At 40.4% G+C, this 23097-nt stretch overlaps 1 protein-coding gene across 3 annotated transcripts; it reads right to left on the bottom strand.

The window, feature by feature from the left end:
* Positions 1-16578: 16578 nt before the first annotated feature.
* LOC141488594 (pyrin-like) lies at positions 16579-21910 on the bottom strand. Of its 3 annotated transcripts, none has more exons than XM_074188794.1 (4): positions 21815-21910; positions 21017-21092; positions 18929-19238; positions 16579-16783 (listed from the first exon to the last, which is right to left on the bottom strand). In XM_074188794.1, the coding sequence occupies exons 3-4, from the start codon at positions 19191-19193 to the stop codon at positions 16653-16655; spliced, it is 396 nt and encodes a 131-aa protein (XP_074044895.1). In that variant the 5' UTR covers positions 19194-19238; positions 21017-21092; positions 21815-21910; the 3' UTR covers positions 16579-16652. The 3 variants fall into 3 exon arrangements, with proteins under 3 accessions (XP_074044895.1, XP_074044905.1, XP_074044913.1); XM_074188804.1 differs by having other exon boundaries at positions 18929-19213; XM_074188812.1 differs by lacking the exon at positions 21017-21092.
* Between the last annotated feature and the right edge of the window lie 1187 nt (positions 21911-23097).

Genomic DNA, 23097 nt, shown 5'->3' with positions numbered 1-23097 from the left:
TATTAGTGACTCTGGGCAAGTCACTTATCTCCTGTGGCCTATAGAGATCTGAGAATAAAATACCCTTTTGACTTTTTTGAGAAATAAGGGAGCCAATGTCACTGAATCATAGACTACATGGAGGAGACTAAGGTGTAAGAAGCCTAGAAAGATGGGTCACCTGGAGGAGGTTATGAATGGTTTAAAAGCCCAAAAGTGGGTTCTTATATTTGATTGTAGTTTAATAGGGAGCCACTTGAGTTTATTGTATAAGCATGTGATGTAATCAGACTTGCATTTTGAGGAAATGACTGAGAGCTGATTGGAGGATGAACTGGAATAGGGAAAGACTTGTGGCAGAGAGACCAATCAGTAGGTTGTTGCAATAGTCCAGACGTAAAGTGATGAGGGCCTGCATGGGTGGGGGAAGTAGGAGTGGGGGGTTGGGGTCACAGTGTCAGAAGAAAGAAGGAGACTATAGGAGAGGTTTTATAAAGGTAGAAATAATGGAACTTAACAACTGGTTGAATATATAGGGGTGAGAAAGATTAGGGATGACACCTAGGTTGTGAGTCTGCATGACAGGGAGGATGATCATGACCTTGATAGTTCTAGGAGAGTTAGGAAGATGGGAGAGGACTTGGGGGGGGGGGGGGAATTGAGTTCCATTTTTGGACATATTGAGTTTAAGATGCCTTCAAGAATCCAGTTTGAGATGTCTAAAAGGTATTTGGAAATAGGAGACAGGAATTCAAGTTGAGGCTGGGCAAGTAGATCTGTATTATTCTATGTCTCAACTGCTCAACAAAGAGGTAGCTATGGTGTCAATATAAATAAAAGTTTACTAACATTTAGAACTGTACAGAAATAGAATGAATTGCCTCCACATGAATGGAAGTCTTCAAGCAGAGGTTAACTGGATGACCAATTATCATAGAAACTTTGAGAGGATTCCTACTCAAGTAAGGATTATATTTTATGACCTTTGAGTTCCCTTCCAGATTGTGTGATTTTATGGCTGTCCTTTTTAGAATTTATGTGACACAGTAGATAGAGTGCCACACCTGAAGTCAGTGGCACCTGAATTCAAATCTGACCTCTTATCTGTGATCCTGGTCAGGTCACTTAACTCTTGTTGCCTCAGTTTCCTCAACTGTAAAATCAGCTGGAGAAGGAAATTGGCAAACCACTCCAGCAAATGGTAAACTACTCCAGAAAACCCCAAATAGGGCACAAAAAGTCAGACACAACTGAAACAACCAAAACAATTATGAGGCTGATTGTCCAACCTTCCTAAGTAGCACCTCTGGTCAGGAAGCAAACTGCCTCATAAAGAAGCCTATTCTAAGGCACAACAATTAAATACAAAGAAGTATATAAGGCTTATAGTGGCACAGACATATTTTAGGAAATGAAAAATTTTCCAATTCTTCTAATTCTAATGAGTTCAATGTCCAAATTGCCTCATGATTTTCCAAATCGAAAACATCAAAATTCAAATAGAAAATATTTTATTTATAGTATATACCTTGGCACTTATTTAGACTTCTTAAATGGATGTAGTATCTCTTAATGGAAAAAATCCTCTCTAGTGTTTCAGATAACAAGTCCTCCTTACCTTGTCATTCAATCTCATCCAAGACTTTCTAGAAAAATCTTCTGTAAAATACCCATCCAAAATTCTTTCACCAACTTTATCCCACATGTATAATTTTTGCCAAAAATAGAGAAAAAAACCCTCTTGGATCATCCTCAATGAATTACAATCTGAAAAGAAATGAGGAATAGCTAATTGGGAAATTGAATACCTGACTCAGTACATCTCATCATAGCCTCTTCACCTGACACCATTTTGGTTTGAGGTTTCAGTTCTCAATCAATGGTCTTTTTGTATAATACTATCAAGTAAAAAGTACTTTTACTTATTCCTGGTTGGATAACAGTCTAAAGAGAAGAAACATCTAATAATTAGTGTTCATTGATCAAAAAGTGAGAATTAATTCTATCAGGAAGTCAGAAGTCCTGGGTTCTAATCCAAGCTCTAACATTGATTCTAACATTCTCCTATCTCTGTAACTCCATTTCTCACTCTATAAAATGGGGTTATTGGACTGGATCATCTTTCTAAATTACATTATAACTTTAATATTCTATGTCTTCTATATAATATTCTAACAGTTTATGCTCTATTCTACCAGTTTGTTCTCTATTCCTTTTCTTATAACCATCATCTCATTTTGCCTGTTTTGTCATTGTTCATGTGTATATCTTATATCTCCTATGAAACTGTGAGTTCTTTGTGGTTAAAGGCTGCATCTCATTCGTCTGTTTATCTTCCCTTAATTGCCACACATAGCAATTGTTCAGGGAATGAATGAATGTATAGATGGATGGGTGGATGGATGAATTGGGGTCTGTTAAAAGATAGTTTCTTTATAATACAAAAACCCCTGATGTGATACTGGGGTCAGAATAGGTAGGTTTAAACTCTAGTTCTGCTATTTTTACAGGGTGATCCTGAGCAGATCACTTACTATCCCAAAGTCCCAAATTCTTCAGTTGTAAAATGGATTAATAATAACACTACTTTCATTATTTATACCACAGGGTCATTGCAAGGAAACTATAAAGTCCTATAGAAATGGACACTGTTGTTGTGTTCTAACATCCCTCCCAGCTACAACATTTTGTATTCTATGGTTCATTCTGAGTCAATATTTCTTATTCTGTGACACCTTTCCAATTTTCTTTATGAAAAAATATATGGGGAATATTTACTTTGAAAAAATTATCAAGCTTTATAAATGTAGATTACTACTAAGGCATTCCTACTCCCATTTCATTTATGCTGTGGACCTTGATTTCCCCATCTGTAAAATTATGAGACCTGACTTAATGCCTTATACTAACAATAGTAATGGCTCATATTTATATAATATTTTTCAGTTTATCTCAGATCTGTTGCAGTGTCTAGTCTTCATATCTCTGATCTGAACATGTGCTTTTTAATCATAAGGTGCCAAAGCAGACCTCAGCCTAACCTGTTCTAAAGCACTATGAATTTCTGCACTGGAGGAGGCAAATGAATTAAGGTTTCACTCCAGCAACATATGGCGCCATCTTTGTGCATTGTGACGTCTATTATGGGGAATGTCTATGAGGGCAAGTGGAAAAATGACTAAAAGACCACAGGACTGTGCAGAAATAGGGAAATGAGTCAGTGGAAACAGGAGGTAAGGGCTTCTTCATATCTTCCATCCTTCAGAGTCCTCACATCATCTGGAACGGAAGGCACAAAAGGTGCTGTGTGAACTTGGCCAATTCACTTTCCTTCTTTGGGGGAAGTGTTTTGCTCTACCCATCTCCCAAAGATTATTATGCAGATAAGGTGATACTCATTCTTTATCTGTTAAATAGGGGTAATTAGGCCACCCCCTCCTCACACCCTGAGATGTCAGATGACTTTGGAAAAGTAACCTCCCCTCGTTGGGGCTCAGTTTCCTCAAATGTAAATTGAAAGGGTTGGGCCTTTCATGCTCACTTTGCTAGGGAGAGGAACAAGGCTTCAGAAGGGGGGAAAAGAACACTTTAGAAAACATGCTTTAATGACCTTGGAAGATGGGACAAAGTGAGGAAACAGCAATAGTATGAGCTCTTGGAGTTTTCATTTGTGCTCCAATTTGGAAGGGACCTGCCAGGCTAACTTGAAAGAGGAGTAAGTGGCCTAAGCCAAGTGGTAGGACCAGATTCACCCTCCAGAGGACACTGAGTCTTGGTATAGTATCATCACCATGTCATTGGGAATCTGTTCTTTTGGGCCACGGGCAAGTTATAATCAATTGGCAAGTGCATTGAACAGCTAAACCCTAACCCCAGTCCCAGTTCTAGTTTTGAGAATATGCTGTTCTTAACAGCTCTCTAACTGGATCTCCAGTTAGGTGCCATCTTCCTGGGTCTCCCTGGGGTGCTCCCTGTTAGGCTACAACTCATCAGATAGTATGTGCTTGGCTCCTGGCCATGGCCATCCCTCTATGGCCTCCACAGTGACCAGTTCTCTCTCCTTTCTAGGACCCCAGCCCAACCCAGGAGCCCAGTCCAACCCAGGAGCCCAGTCCAACCCACCAACCCAGCTCAACCCGCCGCCACCACTGGGGATTCAGATAAGGATCAAGGTCCCGTAGGCCAGGAGCTGCCTGCTGTGGCTGAGATCCCAGAAGTACCCAGGACAGAATGTAATGAAGGGTTGCCCAACCCCTTAGTCCCTGAGCCGCTGCCAAAAGAGCTGCCAAGGAAGGAACTTCCTTCTGAGGGACTGTGAAGATATACTCATAGTCTGCATGAAATATGTGCTATATTGTCTTGCTGGAGTCCAATAAAACTGGTGACACTGATGGAACTGGCTCAACTGTGTATGATCAAGGTGGGATATGTCTATGGGGAAGGGAATCAATCTCTGTAAAAAGAAAGAGGACCAAAAAGGGTGTCATCAAGAATGTCACCATTATATACTGTATAAGAATTAACATTGCCCAATTCTGATATATGTTGTGTCTTAAGACCTTCAGCAATGTGAGATTCCCCCTGGAGACACACTAACATAGGAAAGGACAAACAAAAATATTGAGAAAGTCACTAAGGAGTATCAGCAGGGAATATTGTAGTCAATAGCACATACCAAATGATGTTAGTCAATTAAACAAAATTATCCCTATCTCTTAAATATGCCATTCAACATCAGAGGGCACTCTAAGATAATGACTTGGCTCTCTCTGATGCTCAGAAAGCTGATTGCCTTTTTCCTCCTAACCCTCCCCTATTGTGGGTGCTTGTCATCTGTCTCCTAATCTGAGTAATTCACATATAAAAAGCCCTGATCAGACATGTGGTTCAGTTCCATCTTACCAGGAAAGCTGCTTCCTTTTATTATATTTATTAAATCAATAAGCTTTTCTTAAGCACCTTCTGCAGAGTGTACCAGGCATTAAACTATGTTAGGTGCTAGAAACACATACAAAAGTGAGATGATTCCTGCCTTCAAGATGTCTGTGATGGTATTGGTTTGTGTTTCATTGATTCATTTACAAAAATTTTCTCATAGTATTTTTATCATAGTATTAGAAATCAATAAAGTAACATTAATGAACACAATACAATAGTCCCCTTCCTCTTCTTGTCTATGGGAAGTTTCCCTCCTAGCTGTTCTCACAGGGATCTGACAAAGTGAACATCCCAGAGTTTTTCCAATAAAAGTAAAAACCTCTCAGGGGGTCAAAGTCAGTCTCTTGGTGTGATCCAGGAACTTTGAATGCATCTTCCAAGGTAATGTGGACTCTGAAGACTGACTGCATCTAGGGATGAGCTCTCTCTCTCTCCCTCCTCTCTCCTCTCTCCTCTCTCCTCTCTCCTCTCTCCTCTCTCCTCTCTCCTCTCTCCTCTCTCCTCCCTCTATCTGACTCTGTTTCTGTCTCTGTCCATCTGTCTATCTATCTGTCTCTGTCTTCATCTGTTTCTGTATATCTCTCTGTCTCTGACTGTCTCTACCTCTCTCTCTCTCTCTCTTTCTTCCACTTCTCAAATTTCTAGCTTTTTTCTGGTGCATTCATTTAGTTTTCTCTATACTCTTTCACATCAGCAGATGTGAAGGATCCTGAGGGCATAAACAACTTGGGTCTTGAAACCCTGTGGGCAAGAGAAGAAGCACGTTTACCTGGGTACCATTCCCAGAACATCATTCATATTCAGCTCCAATATGCCAGCATCCTATCCCTAGCAGGTACTGGTAAAAAGACTTCAGACTGTTCCACTGCAGCCTGGCAGTTATCATAGCCTCAAGGAAAATTGTGTGTGTGTGTGTGTGTGTGTATGTAATTTAGTTGTCATAATCCCCTTTTCTGTCTCACCTTGAGAATTCCACGCTATTATTGTCAGACACAACCAATGCCAATCAATGTAATCTGCAGATGAATATATCCTTCAGCATGCCCCTAGCCCAGGTGATTATGTCCCTACTGGCCAGGATCCACCTATTACACAGGTAATCAGACTCCCCAGAATCATATAGCATTGATTCAAAGAGGCCTTATCTCCTCTGGCTTCTCCCTTCTGGAGAGTACTGATCAGTGAAAACCTATTGGAAATCATTAAATTAGAAGCCTACCCTAGTCTACTTTTTATATACAGGTCACAGGAAGCCTTAAATAAGGAGACATACTGGTACCCTCATTAAGGCTATTGCTAGCCGTTGCAACCTTCCTGCCCCATAGCTCAATTTTCTGCCTTCCTGAGTGTGATTAAAATTTTTTTTAGGTTTTTGCAAGGGAATGGGGTTAAGTGACTTGCCCAAGGCCACACAGCTAGGTAATTATTGTCTGAGGTCATATTTGAACTCAGGTACTCCTGACTCCAGGGCCGGTGCTCTATCCACTGCGCCACCTAGCCACCCCTGATTAACATTTTTTAAAAAAAGACAATCTCTAGCCCATGGAGGCAACTAGGTAGTGCAGTGGATAAAACACTGGTTCTGGAGTCAAGAAAACCTGAGTTCAAATCCAGCCTTAGATACTTTCTAGCTCTGTGACCCTAAGAAAGTCTTTTAAGTTCTCTATTAATTTCCCCAATTGTAAAATGAAGATATTTATAGTACTTCAAGGATCAAATGAGATAATATTTGTAAAATGTTTAGCATAGTGTCTAACAAATAGTAGGATACTTAATAAATTCTTATTGCTTTCATTCCATTGGATCAAACAAGTTAACAAAGACTCCATAGGGGGCGCAGTGCATAGAGTACCGGCCCAGGAGTCAGGAGTACCTGAGTTCAAATCCAGCCTCAGACACTTAATAATTACCTAGCTGTGTGGCCTTGGGCAAGCCACTTAACCCCATTTGCCTTGCAAAAAAACCTTTAAAAAAAGACTCCATAGACAGAAGATCTAATGGAGTTTCTGGTCATTGTTGGTACCTAGAATGGACTCCATGGGGAATAAGAGCAAGCAGAGAGGAGCTCAGCAGCTGCTAATTTCTGTATGATATTCTTGAGAAACATCAATAAAAACAAATCATTTCTTTTTAGTTATTTAAGTTTCATAGAATTCTTGCCCTTTGGCAATTCTGTGATATATACAGGTATGACAAGTATTATTATCATTATTATTATTATTATTATTACCATTTTACAGAAGACAGAAGACACTAAAGCTTGGCAAGACAAAGCAATTTTGCCATAGATACAGAACTAGAAAGTATCAGAAGCTGAGATTTGAACCCAGGTCTTTGGACTCCAACTATAGTATTCCTTCTTCATTTCTCTTTCTTTTGGTCTCACTAAATGGAATAGATGCACTAGGACATGGATGATAGGGATTCTTACAAATTGCTTTGTCTTACCAGGCTTTGGTTTTTTCCTATTACCTTAAAATGGTAATAAAATACTTAAACAAAAAAAATGAAAAAAAATGCTTATACATACTCTGTAAAATGTAAAGAGCTAAAAAGAAATGTGAAATGTTCTCATTGATTAGTTTCCCAGGAGTATCAGATAGAAATCAGTAGTTGCACAACTTGGACTCCCCCACCATCTCTACACTTACTTGATTTTATACCAACTCATTTCTTCTCTCACTGTCCCATCTACACTTTCTGGAATCAGACATAGAAACACATAAGATGACAGTATATAAAGGGCCTTATGAGGTCAGAGGGAGGGTGTTGGTGGGATCCAGAGCTGTGGGGCAACCTGACTGAATAGGAAAAATACCAGACATAGTCAGTATACCTGTGTTCAAATCTCAACTCTGATACTTCAGAAATCAAGTCTTCCTCTTCCAGCCAGGGCTATCTCCAGTCATCCTGATCCATATTTGTCCACTAGATCCAAATGGTGACTTAGCACAACCCCCTTTCACTCAAATCCAATTCACAAGTATGTCATGGCATTACCTCCCAGATGTCATGGTCTTTTTTTGAGATCGAAGAACAAACAGCAGCAGCAGCAGTATTCTCTAAATGGAAGCCAAAAAAAAAAAAAAAAAACTACCTACCATAGTGGTTGTGAGAAAAGTATATGTAAGCCTTAAAACATTATAAGCCCTTTTTTATCACAGAGGAAGAGAGGGTCCAAATATTATCTCATTAGATCCTCACAAGCACCCCGAGAAGGGAAATCCTATCATGATGCCCATTTTACAGTTGAGGAAACTAAGCTAGACAGAGTTAAGTGATTTGCTAAGCATCCCAGAGCTAGTAAGTATCTGAAGCTGGATTTGAATTCAGGTGGTCTTACACCCAATACTTGGCACCTCTAAGGAAGAGCTAGAAGTAGGGTACAATGGATTAGGAACCAGAGCAACCTGGAAGCTATAAAGCAGGATCACAGCATCTCAGAGCTGGAAGGGTTCCATCTAGTACAATCCAGACCAGAGTAGGAATACTTTCTAAACTCCCCTGTGTAGCACCCCTTCTAGGCTGATTCTCCAAACCACCATCCGCATTAGCCACTGACAGCTTCTCCCCTCAGCCTTCTAGGAAGTGCTGGGGGGTCTTTAGCACTGTTCCTCATGAGTCCCTATCTGGTATGTTCTTCATAATATCAATTAACCAATTGATATCTCCATGCACTTAACCCTGTTGCCTCAATTTTCTCATCTGTAAAGTGAGCTAAAAAAGGAAATGGCAAACTACTCCAGTTTCTTTGCTAAGAAAATTCCAAATGGGGTCACAAAAAACCAGACAGGACTTAAACAATGAACAATAGTCTCCCTACTCTCATTTGATCCATTGATCTCAAGGAACTTTTTACAGAAGGTATAGTGGGAAGAGAAGATATAAATTTTTCCTACAAAACCAGGGGCACATCCTCCCTTTGTATATCACTCAATCCTTAGGGGAACCTGGGCTTTACCTGAGAACACAAAGATAGGGAATGCCTGTGGCTGGAGTGGGGAGGGGGTACCTCAAGATGCCTGGCCTGAGGAATCTTTTTCTTGATTCTTTAAGAACTCAATAAGTTTCCTTCTGAGGCTGACATCTCATTACTTCCTTGTTCCAGGGGACTAGCTCCTTGACCAGCTGATAGGTCATCTGATAGGTCAATCTATTGATAGGCTGGGTTAATCCAATGCTGAACTGGATTAAGGAGGTTGCCCAGTGTCTACACTGCATCCTCACCAGATTCAGCTGCAATTACCAGCTCCAGGACCTACAGGTGTAGGCACCTATAGGTGCCATCTCAGAGGAGCTTGATGGCCAAGACACTTCCATATCAAGGAGTACCCTCATTTATAATCAGCAAAGAATGGAAGTAGCTACTATGGGACACACACACCTTAGGATGGGGAGATAAAGCAATAGAAGCCTCTGCTTCTCCCTCACCCCCACTTCAAGTGGTTTCTGTTTCAGTAGATGCTGAGAAAGGAAAGCAGAAAAAAAAAGGCTGATGAAGAGGGATATTGATCCTTTAGTATGCAAAAGTTTGAATCATTGGTCTTCCTGGCACCAAAGCCAACTAGAAAACTCCTTAGCATATCCCATGACCCGAAGGATGGAAGTCAAAGAATGTGCACATTTCCCTTGATATATCCCTGTATTGCTGTTAAGGACTGAGCTTTTACTGCTATCACTGTAATCAGCATAGTCTTCCATTCCACCCAAGAAGCGATTACCCAGTTTTCATTGAAATTCTCCAATTATGGAGAGCTCACTACCTCTCAAAACAGAGTAGTGGGTCATTCTCCCATCAAGTCATCAGCAAAGAGACTAAGCAATTCACAAAAGCTCCAGATCCAGGCAGATTGGAGCAGAGAGGGAGATCTTGAAAGTGCTTACCTCTGCCAGGAAGTCTTTTTATTCTCCTCCAAGTCTGCAGGAAACAGTGACTGGCTTCTGAAAATGGAGCCAGCCCAGAGCCTGGATCACACAGGCTGTTGTAGTTCATCAACTGGTGGATGTGGCCATTATAGGACCTGATACTCCTACCTGTGTGACCTTAGGGAAGTCACTTAACTTCTGCTGATCTCAACTCCCTCATCCATAAAATGAAAAGATTCAACTGGTTGATGTCTGAGCTCACTTTCTGGCTCCAACTCTAAGCCAAAGTCCTGAATCAGCGGGAATTCCCCACGTCTATCCAAATCTCCCAAGCCATGATCCCTACAATGGCCAAGCACCCCAGTTTTCCTAGAACTCAGGGGGCTCAAAAAACAATCACTAGCATCTGGTCCAACTTTCTAGATGTCATTTTAAACCATCCTATTCCCAATTAAGCTATGCCAGGGAATAATTGAGAGACATCTGCACCTTAGTGGCCGGTCAGTCTGCAGTGCCTCCTCCTTGGCATCCATCTCTCTAAGTGTCTTCATGGAAGTTCAATCCAATTGAATTCAACAATCATTTATTGAACACCAGTCTGTTCTTGGATCTGGCTTCTGGCAGGGAATCTGCCTGATCCTAGTTTTTCTGTCTCTTAAGCTTACACCCATTTTAAGGTTTAAGAAAACTAAGGCAAGAAAGGATAAATTTAAAAGAAAGTTAAACTTTTCCATTATGATAACTGTTGTACCACACTAATTTGGATTATCAAGCAGAGATCAATGCAAGGCTTTATTTATTGTATACATACTCATATGCACACACATGTAGGTATGTGTGTGCCAATATGTACATGCCAATCACTGACAAGATGCATAATAATTATGGCAGCATCCATACAGTTCTCCAAGGTTTGCAGAGTATTTTACTCATGTCATTTCATTCAATCATCACAATAGTCCTGATAGGTACTATCATTATTCTTATTTTACAGGTGAGGAAACTGAGGTTGAGGTCAAGAGGCCCATAAGTCCCACCAGTAGACTTGCCCAGATTCACAAAACTGAGCATCTGAGGACAGGATTAAACTTCTAGACTTCCCACCTCCAAACCCAGCACTATCCATTGTACTACCTAGCCACTTCAAAATGCAGCCACAGTTGAAGAGACAAGAACTAATGGAAGCTATATTCAGAAAGACATTTATGCTGACCTAAATCATCCAAAAATTCTAGATTCAGAGCTAAAAGGAACCCTAGACATCACCAAGTCTTCATTTTACAGATGGAAACCAAGGCAGGAATTGAAGCCAAAGAATATGCACATTTCTCTGGACATATCCCATCATATGTGTAGCTGGGAGGTGTAAAGAAGAGGTATGGTAGAGTTTGTAAGTGCCTTACCCAAAGACACGTAGGTAGTAAATACTGAAGGTGGCATTTAAGCCCAAGTTTTCTGATTCCATGGTGACCTTTCTCAGACCTTACCCCGACCTTATACTAAGCCTTAAAGTTAATTGATTTGGAGTCTCTTTTGGATCACCAGCTCAACAGGAGTGAACAATGCAATGCAACACCAGTCCTTTAAAGCTCCAGTCTTTCTTCAGTGAGGGTAATGCATGAATCCTTCTCCAACTTTATTTCAGAGGGTAGTTGCATCATTGCAGTCAACCTAGCAATCAGCCCCCACAACCTAGCTACTCGGCTATTCAGACTGCAAGCAATTCAAATAGGTGTGCTGGATAGAGCACTGGCCTTAGAGTCAGAAGACTGGGAGTTCGAATCCGACCTCAGATATTTGACCCTAACTAGCTGTATGACCCTGGGCAAGTAACTTAACCCTAATTGCCTCACATCCAGGGTCATCTCCAGTCCATAGCTGGCCACTGAACCTGAATGGCTGGGGAGGAGAAAGTGAGGCTGGTGACAGCACAGCATTCCCTCCCTCAATTCACAAGCTTGTCATGGCGTCACCTCCCTGATGTCATGGTCTTCTTTGAGAATGAAGAACAAAAACTTTAGCCCAGATAGAGGTCATAGGAAAAAAAAAAGACATCAATGTTTTCTAAGAAAAATCCCAAATGAATGAGGAATCCCAGAGCCATCAACACTTGATTACTTTGTGAGGCAAAATTGCATAAAGTCATCAGCCTCACTTTCTTTTCCAGAGTCAAGACAAAAGTCAAAATCTGTAAGAAACATGTTAAACATAAATGTGTATGTACAATATTTACCTGACCACCTCCCTGAGGGAAGCAGGGTGGAAAGGGAAGGTGGAAGGAAATTATATGGAAATGAATGTGGATGAATGTTGAAAAACTTTCATAACATGTAATTGGAAAAATGAAATATCAATTGAAAAAAAGACAATCATCACTACTGGTGATGGCCTGGGATGCAGTGGGTCATTGGAATAAATTGTTCTTGGGGCAGCTAGGTGGCGCATGGGGCGGCTAGGTGGCACAATGGATAAAGCACCAGCCCTGGAGTCAGGAGTACCTGGGTTCAAATCCAGTCTCAGACACTTAATAATGACCTAGCTGTGTGGCCTTGGGCAAGCCACTTAACCCCATTTGCCTTGCAAAAAAAAAAAAAACTAAAAAAAAAAAGGAATAAATTGTTCTCATCTACCCATTCTAGCTGGGGGATTCTTCACCCATTTTAGCTGGGGGATTCTTCACATACCTGGGGTTGACCCACCTGATTTATTGATGGGTTTGAATTCTATTGGTTACACACAATCTAGTTTAGTCAAAAGTCAAAACCTACCAAGAAGACTTTATTGGAATATGGCTGTGTAAACTATAATTTGTTGGATTCATAGGTGAGAGTGGATGAGCAGCTCTGAAAAGGGTTTGACAAACATTCAGAGGTACTGATCATCCATGACTATTTATACACCACAAAGAGAATATGAGTGGCATTACAGAATTTGAGACAAGATTTGGAAACCAACTATGAGGAGAGTGAAGAGCCAAGGGAAATTCTGAGAATGTGATTTGGTGACTGGGTTACTACCACTGTGATTACTTAAAATAAGATTCCAGGATCCTAGGATTTTGGCAAGACATGTCAAAGTCCCAGGAAAATTTTAACCATTTCAGTAGTAGTAGTAGTAGTAGTAGTAGTAGTAGTAGTAGTAGTAGTAGTAGTAGTAGTAGTAGTAGCAGTAGTAGTAGTAGTAGTAGAGCTAACTGTGGACTAAGTTGTAAAGTGTCTGAAGTTCATCTTTAAGACTTTATCTTTTCCTTCCTTTGGTCCTCCCTTTCTCTGCCCTCAGGCTTAGAAAAAAAGAGAAAGTTCATTTTCTTTGTTTTTTTGGAAGAAGAAGGGAAGGGAAAGAAAAAAGGAAAGAAGAGAAAGAGGAGGGAAGGAAGATAGGAAGAAAGGAAGATGAATGAAAGAAAAAAAGAAAGAAAGAAAGAAAGAAAGAAAGAAAGAAGGAAGGAAGGAAGGAAGGAAGGAAGGAAGGAAGGAAGGAAGGAAGGAAGGAAGGAAGGAAGAAAGAAAGAAAGAAAGAAAGAAAGAAAGGAAGGAAGGAAGGAAGGAAGGAAGGAAGGAAGGAAGGAAGGAAGGAAGGAAGGAAGGAAGGAAGGAAGGATGTAGGGAGGGATGGAAGGAAGGAAGGAAGGAAGGAAGGAAGGAAGGAAGGAAGGAAGAGAGGAAGGAAGGAAGAGAGGAAGGAAGGGAGGGAATGGGAAGGGGAGGGAGGGAAGAAAAGAAGAAGGAAGAAAGAGGGGTGGAAAGGAATAGCTGAGAGCAGAAAATTAACTCTGGATGTAGAGTTAGCTAGCAGGAAAGACAAAGACAGACAGACAGATAAAAGTAAAGATAGACAATAAATAAAAATGGACACAGGTAGAAAGTCAGAGAAGGAGGAAAGAGAGATGATGAGAGAGGTGCTGTCTTCAGGCGAGTGTTTCTGGAATCCTAGAGTTCCAACCCTAGTCTTCAAATCTGAACTCTGCAACCTTTTTTCCACCTCCCCCACTAGTCCACATTCCTTTATTTCTCTCACACTAAGGAGCCTTCACAATTCACCTGACTTTTGATTCTACCATTATTTCTCTCCTTCAAGCTCTTGGTCTTCTTCGAAAACGAAGACAAACTTACAAACTTTATTATTATTATTCAAGCTCTCACTTGACTTTGGAGGGTGTGAAGGTATTTTTTTTTGCATGTATTCTGTCTCCACCTCGACAAAAGTGTGTAGGTAAATGTTTAACTACTGTCTTTCTTGGGGGGGGGGGGGAGGTACCAGCGACACACCCTTAAGTTAATCGGTATTTTAATATTTTCTGAAGTCTAGAAATCATCAAAACAATAAATCAAGTCTTGACTTCTCACATGAGTAAATGCTCACACTGAAAGTTTAACAATGAACAGGTACACCTTTACCTTGAGACCAGGGACGCCCTAAAAATCAGGGCATCAATCCTAAAAACAGGCTATATCGCCTGTCTTGTAATGGGGAGGAGGAAGTGTGTCTTTCTCAGATATGGGGTGTTCTCAAAGAAATGCCTTATCTTCAAACATTAGGCCAGAAACTCCTTGAAGGTAGAGACACACACACACACACACACACACACACACACACACACACACACACACACACACACACTCCCCCTTCCTGAGGAGAGCGGAGGGGCTATGTCTCCCCCTCAGACTAGAGGCTTTCATCAGATCATAGATTTAGAACTAGAAGGAAAATTAGAAGTCATCATTTTATATATTTGGAAACCAAGGCCTAGAGAAATTAAATAATTTACTTAAAGTTAGAAAAACAATCAATGGCTGAGATAAGATTTGAACCCTAGACTTCTAAAATCAGATCCAGAAATACACCTTCCACCACACTGAGCTGCCACCTCAAAACCCTCTTCAGTGTGTTGGTTAGTCGCATGCTGCATAGAGCATGATTGTGTTCTTTGAACCTTGCTCAAAGAGTCTGTTATTAGCTGGCAAATAGGAGAGCAAGTGTGGACTCCGTCCTCCTCTCCAGCCATACTGTTCTCCCCTCCCCTAGCCCCCTACTCAAGTCCTAGCAGCAGTAGCATTGAATTTGAAATACATCGCTCTGGTAAAGGGTATGAACCTGTGCTTCTCTCTCCTGAGCTTTAGTCCTTATTTCTAATGTTCCTTCTTCCAAATCTTCCCAGGATTTGGCTGCCAAATCTTTTCTCAAATTCTGTAATTATGGCTTCATCTATAATTCCTCTTCTTTAGATTATGATTAGGTACCTGGGGGGGGAGAGGGAGGTAAAGGCTACTCAGCTGAGTAAGATAGATGACCCAGTGTCATGGGGTAGTCTGCTCTCTGGTTGGCTGAAGTCACTAATCCTGGGGGGAGGGAAAAACTGGCTCTCTCAGGCAAGAATGAACTATGAGAACTTTGAAGTGTACTTCTGGGCCTACTACTGAAAATGGGGAAAAAATCAAACACTGGTAAAAAAAAAAGCAAGCCATATATTAGGCATGCTTCTTACGTGGAAGTAAAGAGCAGGATCCCTGAAGGTAAGAACTTATTCAAATAGAGGAGAAAATATACAAACAACTGTATATAGATATAGATATAGATATAGATATAGATATAGATATAGATATAGATATAGATATAGATATAGATATAGATATAGGTATAGGTATAGGTATAGGTATAGGTATAGGTATAGGTATAGGTATAGGTATAGACATAGACATAGACATAGACATAGACATAGACATAGACATAGACATAGACATAGACATAGACATAGACATAGACATAGATATAGATATAGATATAGATATATAAATCTGGGGAGGGGGCTGTGGGGGGAAGGGGAAGGCCTACTGCAGATGGTGAGATTTGAAGGAAAATGGGGAAGGCTATCCTTCTTCCAAAATTTTTGGGAAAGGAGGATCAAGTGCAATTTTAACATCTCCTGGGATTCTTCAGAAGTGGGGGTTCCCACTTCAATTACCTCCCAGAAGCTCCATTTCTATCTCTGTAACCCCTGAAAAACCTTTATCAGAGTTCAGAGAATTCCCAGAACATCTAGTTTCTGCTAAATTTCCTTCCTATCCATCCCTCACCCAAAGATCTATTCCCCAAGACTCCATTTAGAGAAAAGATCTATCTTTCATTCCCTGGACTTCCCCTTTAAGCCCCATTTGGATACCTTCCTACTTTGTTCCCTATCCCCCCCACTTTTCTTCTCCCTTTTATGGGTTGCCTTCCCTCAGTAAAATATAAGCTTCTTGAGGATAGGTAAGGATTTTCTCTTTTCGTATATTAAGTACTTAACAAATACTTGGTTTCACTTGACAGAATGACCAGGAAAATGGAAAGCCTCAAGTTCAAGATCAACAGAAGATTAAGTTGAAGGAATTGGGTGTTTAATCTAGAACAGTTTGGGGAAGTTTTATGTGACTTTCATAGTATCGAAGTACACTTCTGTAGTGGAGTGGGTTCCTTTAGTTTGTGCCCAGAGCAAAGAACTGGGGAGTAAAGAAGGAGAAAGCTGAGTAAATTTAGGCTTGATATAAAGGAGAAATTTCCTAACAGTTAGAGGTATCCTAAAGTGCAATCAACTGCTTTAGGAGTAAGTTCCCCCAAGGATTCGAAAAACTGGATGATCTACTCAGATAATGTCGTAAAGGGGATTCTCAGGTATTAATCAAGTTAGATGAGCTGAGGAGTCTTTCAGCTCTGTGATCTCACATCCCTGTGACATGTCTTTAGAGGCAATGATCTCAAGATTTTAATGCAATTTCTATGATTTTCAAATTCTATATTTTGTTGATTCTCTAACCATTCCCTGTGACCTGAGTATAAGATTTTATTATTCTGTATCAACATCTCTTTTCCCAGTGTTTTCCTTTGCCATCTCACTCCTCTTCATCATCATCTGTTTCATCATCTTCATCACTTTCATCCTCTTCATCATCATCTGTTTCATCTTCTTCACTTTCACCCTCATCACTTTCGTCTTTGTCATCATCATTCTCATCGCTTCCTTCTGAAAAGGAAGGAAATGGAATTCTTCCTTGTTAATGATGAAACAAAAATATTCTACTTTGGGCTTAGGGAGGGAGATTGATCCCATCACAGAAGAGATGCTTAAGGATCAATTTACAGAAGCTAAATAGAGTCTCAAAAAGAGAGGACTTGTCCAAATACTTTCCAACAGACCATAGGCTTCCTCAGAAGCAATCTGCCCTCCAATCACCTGACCTAATCCAAAGGTCTGATTACAGACTCCCAGGATCCTCTGACTTTGACATTGAATCATTTAATAAGATTTAACTTAATAAGAATGGCAGCTCTCATGATATAGAAAGAATGCTAAACTAAAGTGAAGAAATCTAGGTGAGAGACACAGGCTCCCCATATTGGTAGTTTTAGAAGTGGAATTTGAACACAAGATTTCCTAACTTCCAGTTCAGCATTCTGTCTGCTACATCATACTATTTCTTTCTGGTTTGTAACCTTATAAACATATGAGGAATGAAGGTTTTTTTTTATTTGAGCAGCCGAATAATGAGTAAGAGACACTAGGTGGTGCCAAAGTGCCCAGATGTTGCTTATCTTTTGTTCTGGAAGAGGATCACGATATCAGGGAGGTGATACCATGACATGCAAGTGAATCAGATTTATGTGAATTGGATGCTATGTGGCACAGTGAATAGAGCACCAGGCCTGGAATCAGAAAGATGAGTTCAAACTCAGTCTTGACACTTACTAGCTATGTGATCCTAGACAAGGCACTTAACCCTGTTTGCACAAGTTCCTCAAGAGCTGGGGAAGGAAACGAAAGATCAATGTAGGATCTTTTACAAGGATAATCCCACTAAATGGTGTCATGAAGAGTCAAGCACAATTGTACAACAACAAATTAAGGAGTAAACAGAGCAGATATGGGTTCAAATTCCAGGTCTGATACCTATACTACTACTACTACTACTACTACTACTACTACTACTACTACTACTACTACTATTATTATTCTACTAAACCTATGTCCCCTTCTGTAAAATGGGTTTTAAAATCCACTAGCTCCACTCCATAATCTCAGAGATTTCCCTAAACTGCACCTAAATAGGAAGACTTTCTACCAAAATATCCCCCAACAAATGGTCATCCAGTCTCTATTGAGTTGAGTGGTATAGAGGATAGAATATTGGGCCTGGAGGCAAGAAAAGCTGAGTTCAAATCTGGTTTTAGATGCTTACTAATTGTGTGACTCTGTGCCTCAGTTTTCTTATCTGTAAAATAGGGTATAACAATACCAACCTTCCCCCAGAGTGGTTGTGAGAGTGAACCAGGACAAGCAAAGTGTTTTACAAAATTTAAAGCACTATATAAATGCTGGCAATTGTCATTATTTTAACCACTTCAGTTCCTGTCTAGGCTCTTGGGATGAAAAATGTCTTGCAAATATAAAATTATTCACTACAACAATAACAAATGTAATTGTTCAGTTCTTTCTGTCAAATTTAATTCTTCACAATCCCAAATGAGGTTTTCTTGCCATTTCCTTTTCCAGCTTATTTTACAAATGAGGAAAATGAGGCACAAACAGGTTAAATGACTTGCCCAGGGTCACACAGTTAATAAATATCTGAGGCCAGATTTGAACTCAGGGAAATGGGTCTAACCTAACCCTGTTTGCCCAAGTTCCTCATGAGCTGGGGAAAGAAATGGAAAATCATGTCAACTTTGGAGATCTGATGGTCTGGTATCTACTGCCTTCCAAGCTCTCTGGGAATGTTTGCAGTACTGAGAAACCCTGTGAAATTCTTCAGCTAAAGTAATTATTGTTCAGGACTTTGCCTATAGCCTTATCCTGCCTCTAGCATTCCTTTCTCAACTGAACCTTTAAAACAGTTTCTGAATCTCTATCTTGATCAGAAATGTATCTATAGTTCTTGTGTTCCCAGAAGAGTAGAAAGGGAACATGGTTTTGGTCTGTCTCTAAGCCTAAGGAGGGAAAAGGACTAGGGCGCTAATTAGGCTAGGAGCTTGTCTGAAGGCTAAGACTGTAAAGGCTCCCCTATCTCCATCATCAATGGATGGCATCCTTGGAAGAAGACAAGTGGTCCCTTTCCATGGAGCCATCATAGTGAAAGGCAACAGGAGAACTTCAGCACCAGATCTAACTCACCTTGTTGGATTTTCTTAAGAAGCATGTTGGCCACATCTTGCTGGTGAATGGCTTTTAGAACCTTCAGCGTAACTTCCAGAGCATACTTTTCTCCATAATACTTGACCAACATTTGAGCAAGATCATCACAGTGGGCAGGTTCCAATTTGCCCCAAGGAATGGGCTTATAACATTTCTTTAGTGCAATGTGATAGAGTTTCCTCTTAAATTTCCTTAGCTCATGTTCTACAAGTTCATCAAGAGAACTGGTTAGATGCTGGTCCATAGTCACTGATACACACTAGACTGGAAAGAGGAAGAAAGAGATGACCTAGAAAATATAAGAGAATGAGAAACAAAGTACTGATGGAATAACAATGACAACCAATACAAAGTGGTGATGATGATGATAACTACACTTTCCATAGTATTTTTAAGTTTGGAAACCACTTTCCTCCATCCAAATAACACTGAGCTAAATAGGGCAAAAATGACCTTGACTACTATTGTACAATGAGAAACAGGTTTAAAGGGGAATGATGTATCCAATCCCATGCAGTAAATTAATGCCAAATCAAGGATTAGAACTCAGTTCCCCTAACTCTATAGTATGTGAGTCAAGAAGGATATAATGAAAAGGACCCTGGGTTTTGAGTCAAAGAACAAGGATGAAATCCTAATTTAGTGACCTTGAACAAGTCATTCAATCTCCCATTGGAACTTTCTGTTGCCTGCTCCTCTGTAAATTGGATTTGGTTTTGATGCTCTCTAAAACCCCTTTATAGCAATAAAGGCTTTAGACTCTGTCACTTCAAGACCAGAATTCTTTATGGCATGAAGCTACTTTTCTAATTTTTCCTATGCTGAAGGACAAAACTATTAAATCTCCCTAATTCACAGTGAATAACTAGCTATTTCATACTTTAAGGGTTTGCAAAGCATTTTACTTATGTGAATTCATTTGGCCCCCAAAACAACCCTGTGAAGTAGGTGCTTTTATTTATCCCCATTTTACAGCCAGGAAAACTAAAACAGGAAGATGTTTAGGTCATTTGCCTAGGGTCACACAGCTAAGTGAGTGTCTCAGGTTGGTCTTCCTTACTCCAGGCACAAGCACCCCCATTCATTGTGTCACCTAATTTCTCTGGAAAGGATCCTCAGTTTGGAGTCAGGAGACCTGGGTCTGACATTTATTTTCTCAGAGTTTCCATTTCTTCATCTGTGAAATGAGAGAATCAGACTAGATATTTCCTCAGGTCCTTCCCCACTCTAAATTCACATTCCTGTTATCCTTCACGTGACCCATTGTCACAGTGTGACTGGTATACAGCTAGGTCTTGAGGAGTGCAAATGATTAATTTCCTGAAGTGGTTGGTTGCATATATCCAAATTCACACTATTTGAAGTTATAATTATGTAACTATGGTCATTGATTCTAATCCAATGGGCCCAAGGGGAAGGGAAAAGGAAATGAGAATGTATTGGGTGCCTACTATGTGCCAGAAACTGTACTAGTGCTTTACAAATATAATTTCATTTTTACCATACTTTACCCTGTAAAGTAGGGTGTTATTATTCCCATTTTGGAGTTGAGGAAACTGAGGCAGAGAAGTAGTTAAATGACTTATTCAGGGTCACACAGCTTAATTAGATTTTTAACTCAGATCTTCAGAGCCCTATCTACTAGGTCACTTAGCTGATCCCAGGTGAAAGAGAAGAATAAAATAGACTTTGAATAAGGAATAATGGGAGACAGGGGAGGACTTCTGAGGAAATAGGAAGATTGGCTGTGGCTCAGGGATCAGAAAAAGTTACCTGGCAGGTAACAGGGAGGGAGTATGATTTCCTATGCAGTCTTGAACTGTAGGGTATCTAAAAGGTTTGCAGGCTATAGGATGGTCGGTTTTCATACTCTTTACACTAGAAATGACAAATAAATCCTAAGACTTATCTGTGAAAAGTTTGTATAGATCCATAGAATGTAAGCTCCGTGGGGGCAAGGATCGCTTCATTTTTTGAATTTATGCTCAGCACCCAACCTGATCCCTTCCTAGAATCTACTAAGGGCTTGTATAATGGAACCAAATGAAATTTAGAGTAATAGCTTACACCGGTCAGAGCAGTCTGAGTGTCCTTGTGCTTTTTGTCTCTGCTACACCTAAGCTTCTTCTTCCCAATCTTGTGCCTAATGAACAGGAAGGAGTCATTTAGACAATTTCCTCATTTGACAAGTGAAGAAACTGAGGTCCAGGGAGAAGTGGCTTGCCCAAGATTATATCATTTGAACCATCTTACAATTTTTATCTAGTGGCCTATATTATCAGCATCTCGGAAGATGCTATAGGCAGCCTTAATCCAACCAGTCAGACACTTATTAAGCACCTAGCATGTATCAGACACCATGCTAAGCACTGAGCGTTCAAAGAAAGACAAAAGTATTGCCATCACTGGGGGATAGAATATGCAAGTAGCTATAGATATGAAAAATAATCTTAGAGGGGAGACCCTAGCAGTGTTGGGGATGGGGAACAGAAGAGGAAAGCTTTCTGCAGAAGGATGGCTTTGAGTTAAGTCTTGAAAGAAGTCAGAAGGAGGAGGTGAGAAGAAGAGTATTTCAGGTTGGGGGACAGTCAGCATAAAGGGATGGAGCTGGAACAAGGACAGTGTTCTTGGATCCCCAGAGAAAGATGAGGCATCTCTAGTGACTACCCTGAGAAAAAAAGAGGTAGTTGGGAAGGTGGGGCTTGATAGCAAGAAGACTGGGGTGGCAAGGACAGATGATAATAGTCTGGGTTGAGGTCCTGGTCTTCATCCAGGTCTGATGGAGGCACTTGAAGATGAATGAGAAAAGGTTAAGTGTTTCAGCCATAAGGGACTAAAAAATACTATGGTCTTTGATCCACTTACCCTCCAATCATCAGCAAGGACAGCTCTACTCCAGTGTTAATTGGGGGAGTATCAGAGAGTATAGTGGGGAGGGGGATGTTGGCTCAGAGACAATAATTAAACCCCAGGGGAGCTAATGAGGTCACTGAGAGAGAGGATAAACAAAGAATTGGGACTAGGCAGGGCTGAGGTCACAGAGGCAGCAGCTTCCAGCCTTTGTAGGTTGCCAGTCAGCTGGGACTGGGCCAGTTGGGGTGTTCACAACAACATAGGATTTAACCAGGCTTATCATTGCCTTGACTTGAAAAGTCAAGGGTATTTCCCCACCCAGAAACATCAACCCCAGGAATGAGACCATAATAATAAAAAGATGTTCTTTCTGGGACATGGCAGAATGATACTTAAGCACTTCCTTAAGAGCCAGTTTGATCACTGAGTACTCTCTCAATTGGGCTGAACAACCTGTTATTGCCTCCAGGATCATATGTAAAATCCTTTGGCTTTTAAAGTCATTCATAACCTGGCCTCTTTTTGCCTTGATTTCTAGTCTTTACACATTTTATATACATCTCATTGAACTTTTGATCCAGTAACAACTGACCTCCTTTGCTGTCTCTCACTTGGGGCAATCGATCTTATGACTTTGTACCTCTTCATTGGTGTCCCCCATATCTTAGAATGCTCTCTCTGCTACCTTCCACCTCCTAGCTTCCTTCAAGTCTCAGTTAAAATCTTATGTTCTGCATTTTCTATATTTACTCTAGATTTTACATTTATACTCATATATAAATAGCTATTTGCATGTTGCCTCTCTAATTTGAATTTGAATCCCTTGAGAGTAGGGATAATGTTTTTGTCTTTATTTGTATACCCAGAGTTTAGCATGGTGGTTGACACATAGTAGGCATTTAATGTTATTGAATGATTGAAATATCAACTTGGTGCTCAGAGCAACCAACATCAGCTGTTTTGCCTCCTGCATATTTTGTTTAATTTACCCAACATTCTACCCCACCACTATCAACTAAGCAAGGAAGTCAATGGAAGACATAAAATGAGCTCTCAACTCCATGGACTTTGAGACAGAAGCTCTGGTTTTGCCAGGAGCTTCTTAAACCCAAACAGAAATGGGAAGACCAGGGGAAATAATCTCATCAGTTGCCCCAGGTTCAATTATCATCTCTCTGCAGATGATTCTGCAATTTATTTATCCCTCCCTAAACTCTCATCTGAGTTCCAGTCTCACACCCTCAATTAGATATTTTGAAATAAATGTCCTATAGGAATCTCAGTCTCATCATGTC

The sequence above is a fragment of the Macrotis lagotis genome, chromosome 1 (assembly GCF_037893015.1).
Source record: "Macrotis lagotis isolate mMagLag1 chromosome 1, bilby.v1.9.chrom.fasta, whole genome shotgun sequence".
In the NCBI taxonomy this organism is placed as follows: domain Eukaryota; kingdom Metazoa; phylum Chordata; class Mammalia; order Peramelemorphia; family Peramelidae; genus Macrotis; species Macrotis lagotis.
The sequence above is the reverse complement of the archived record's forward strand: the minus strand, read 5'-3'. Positions and strand labels throughout refer to the sequence as shown.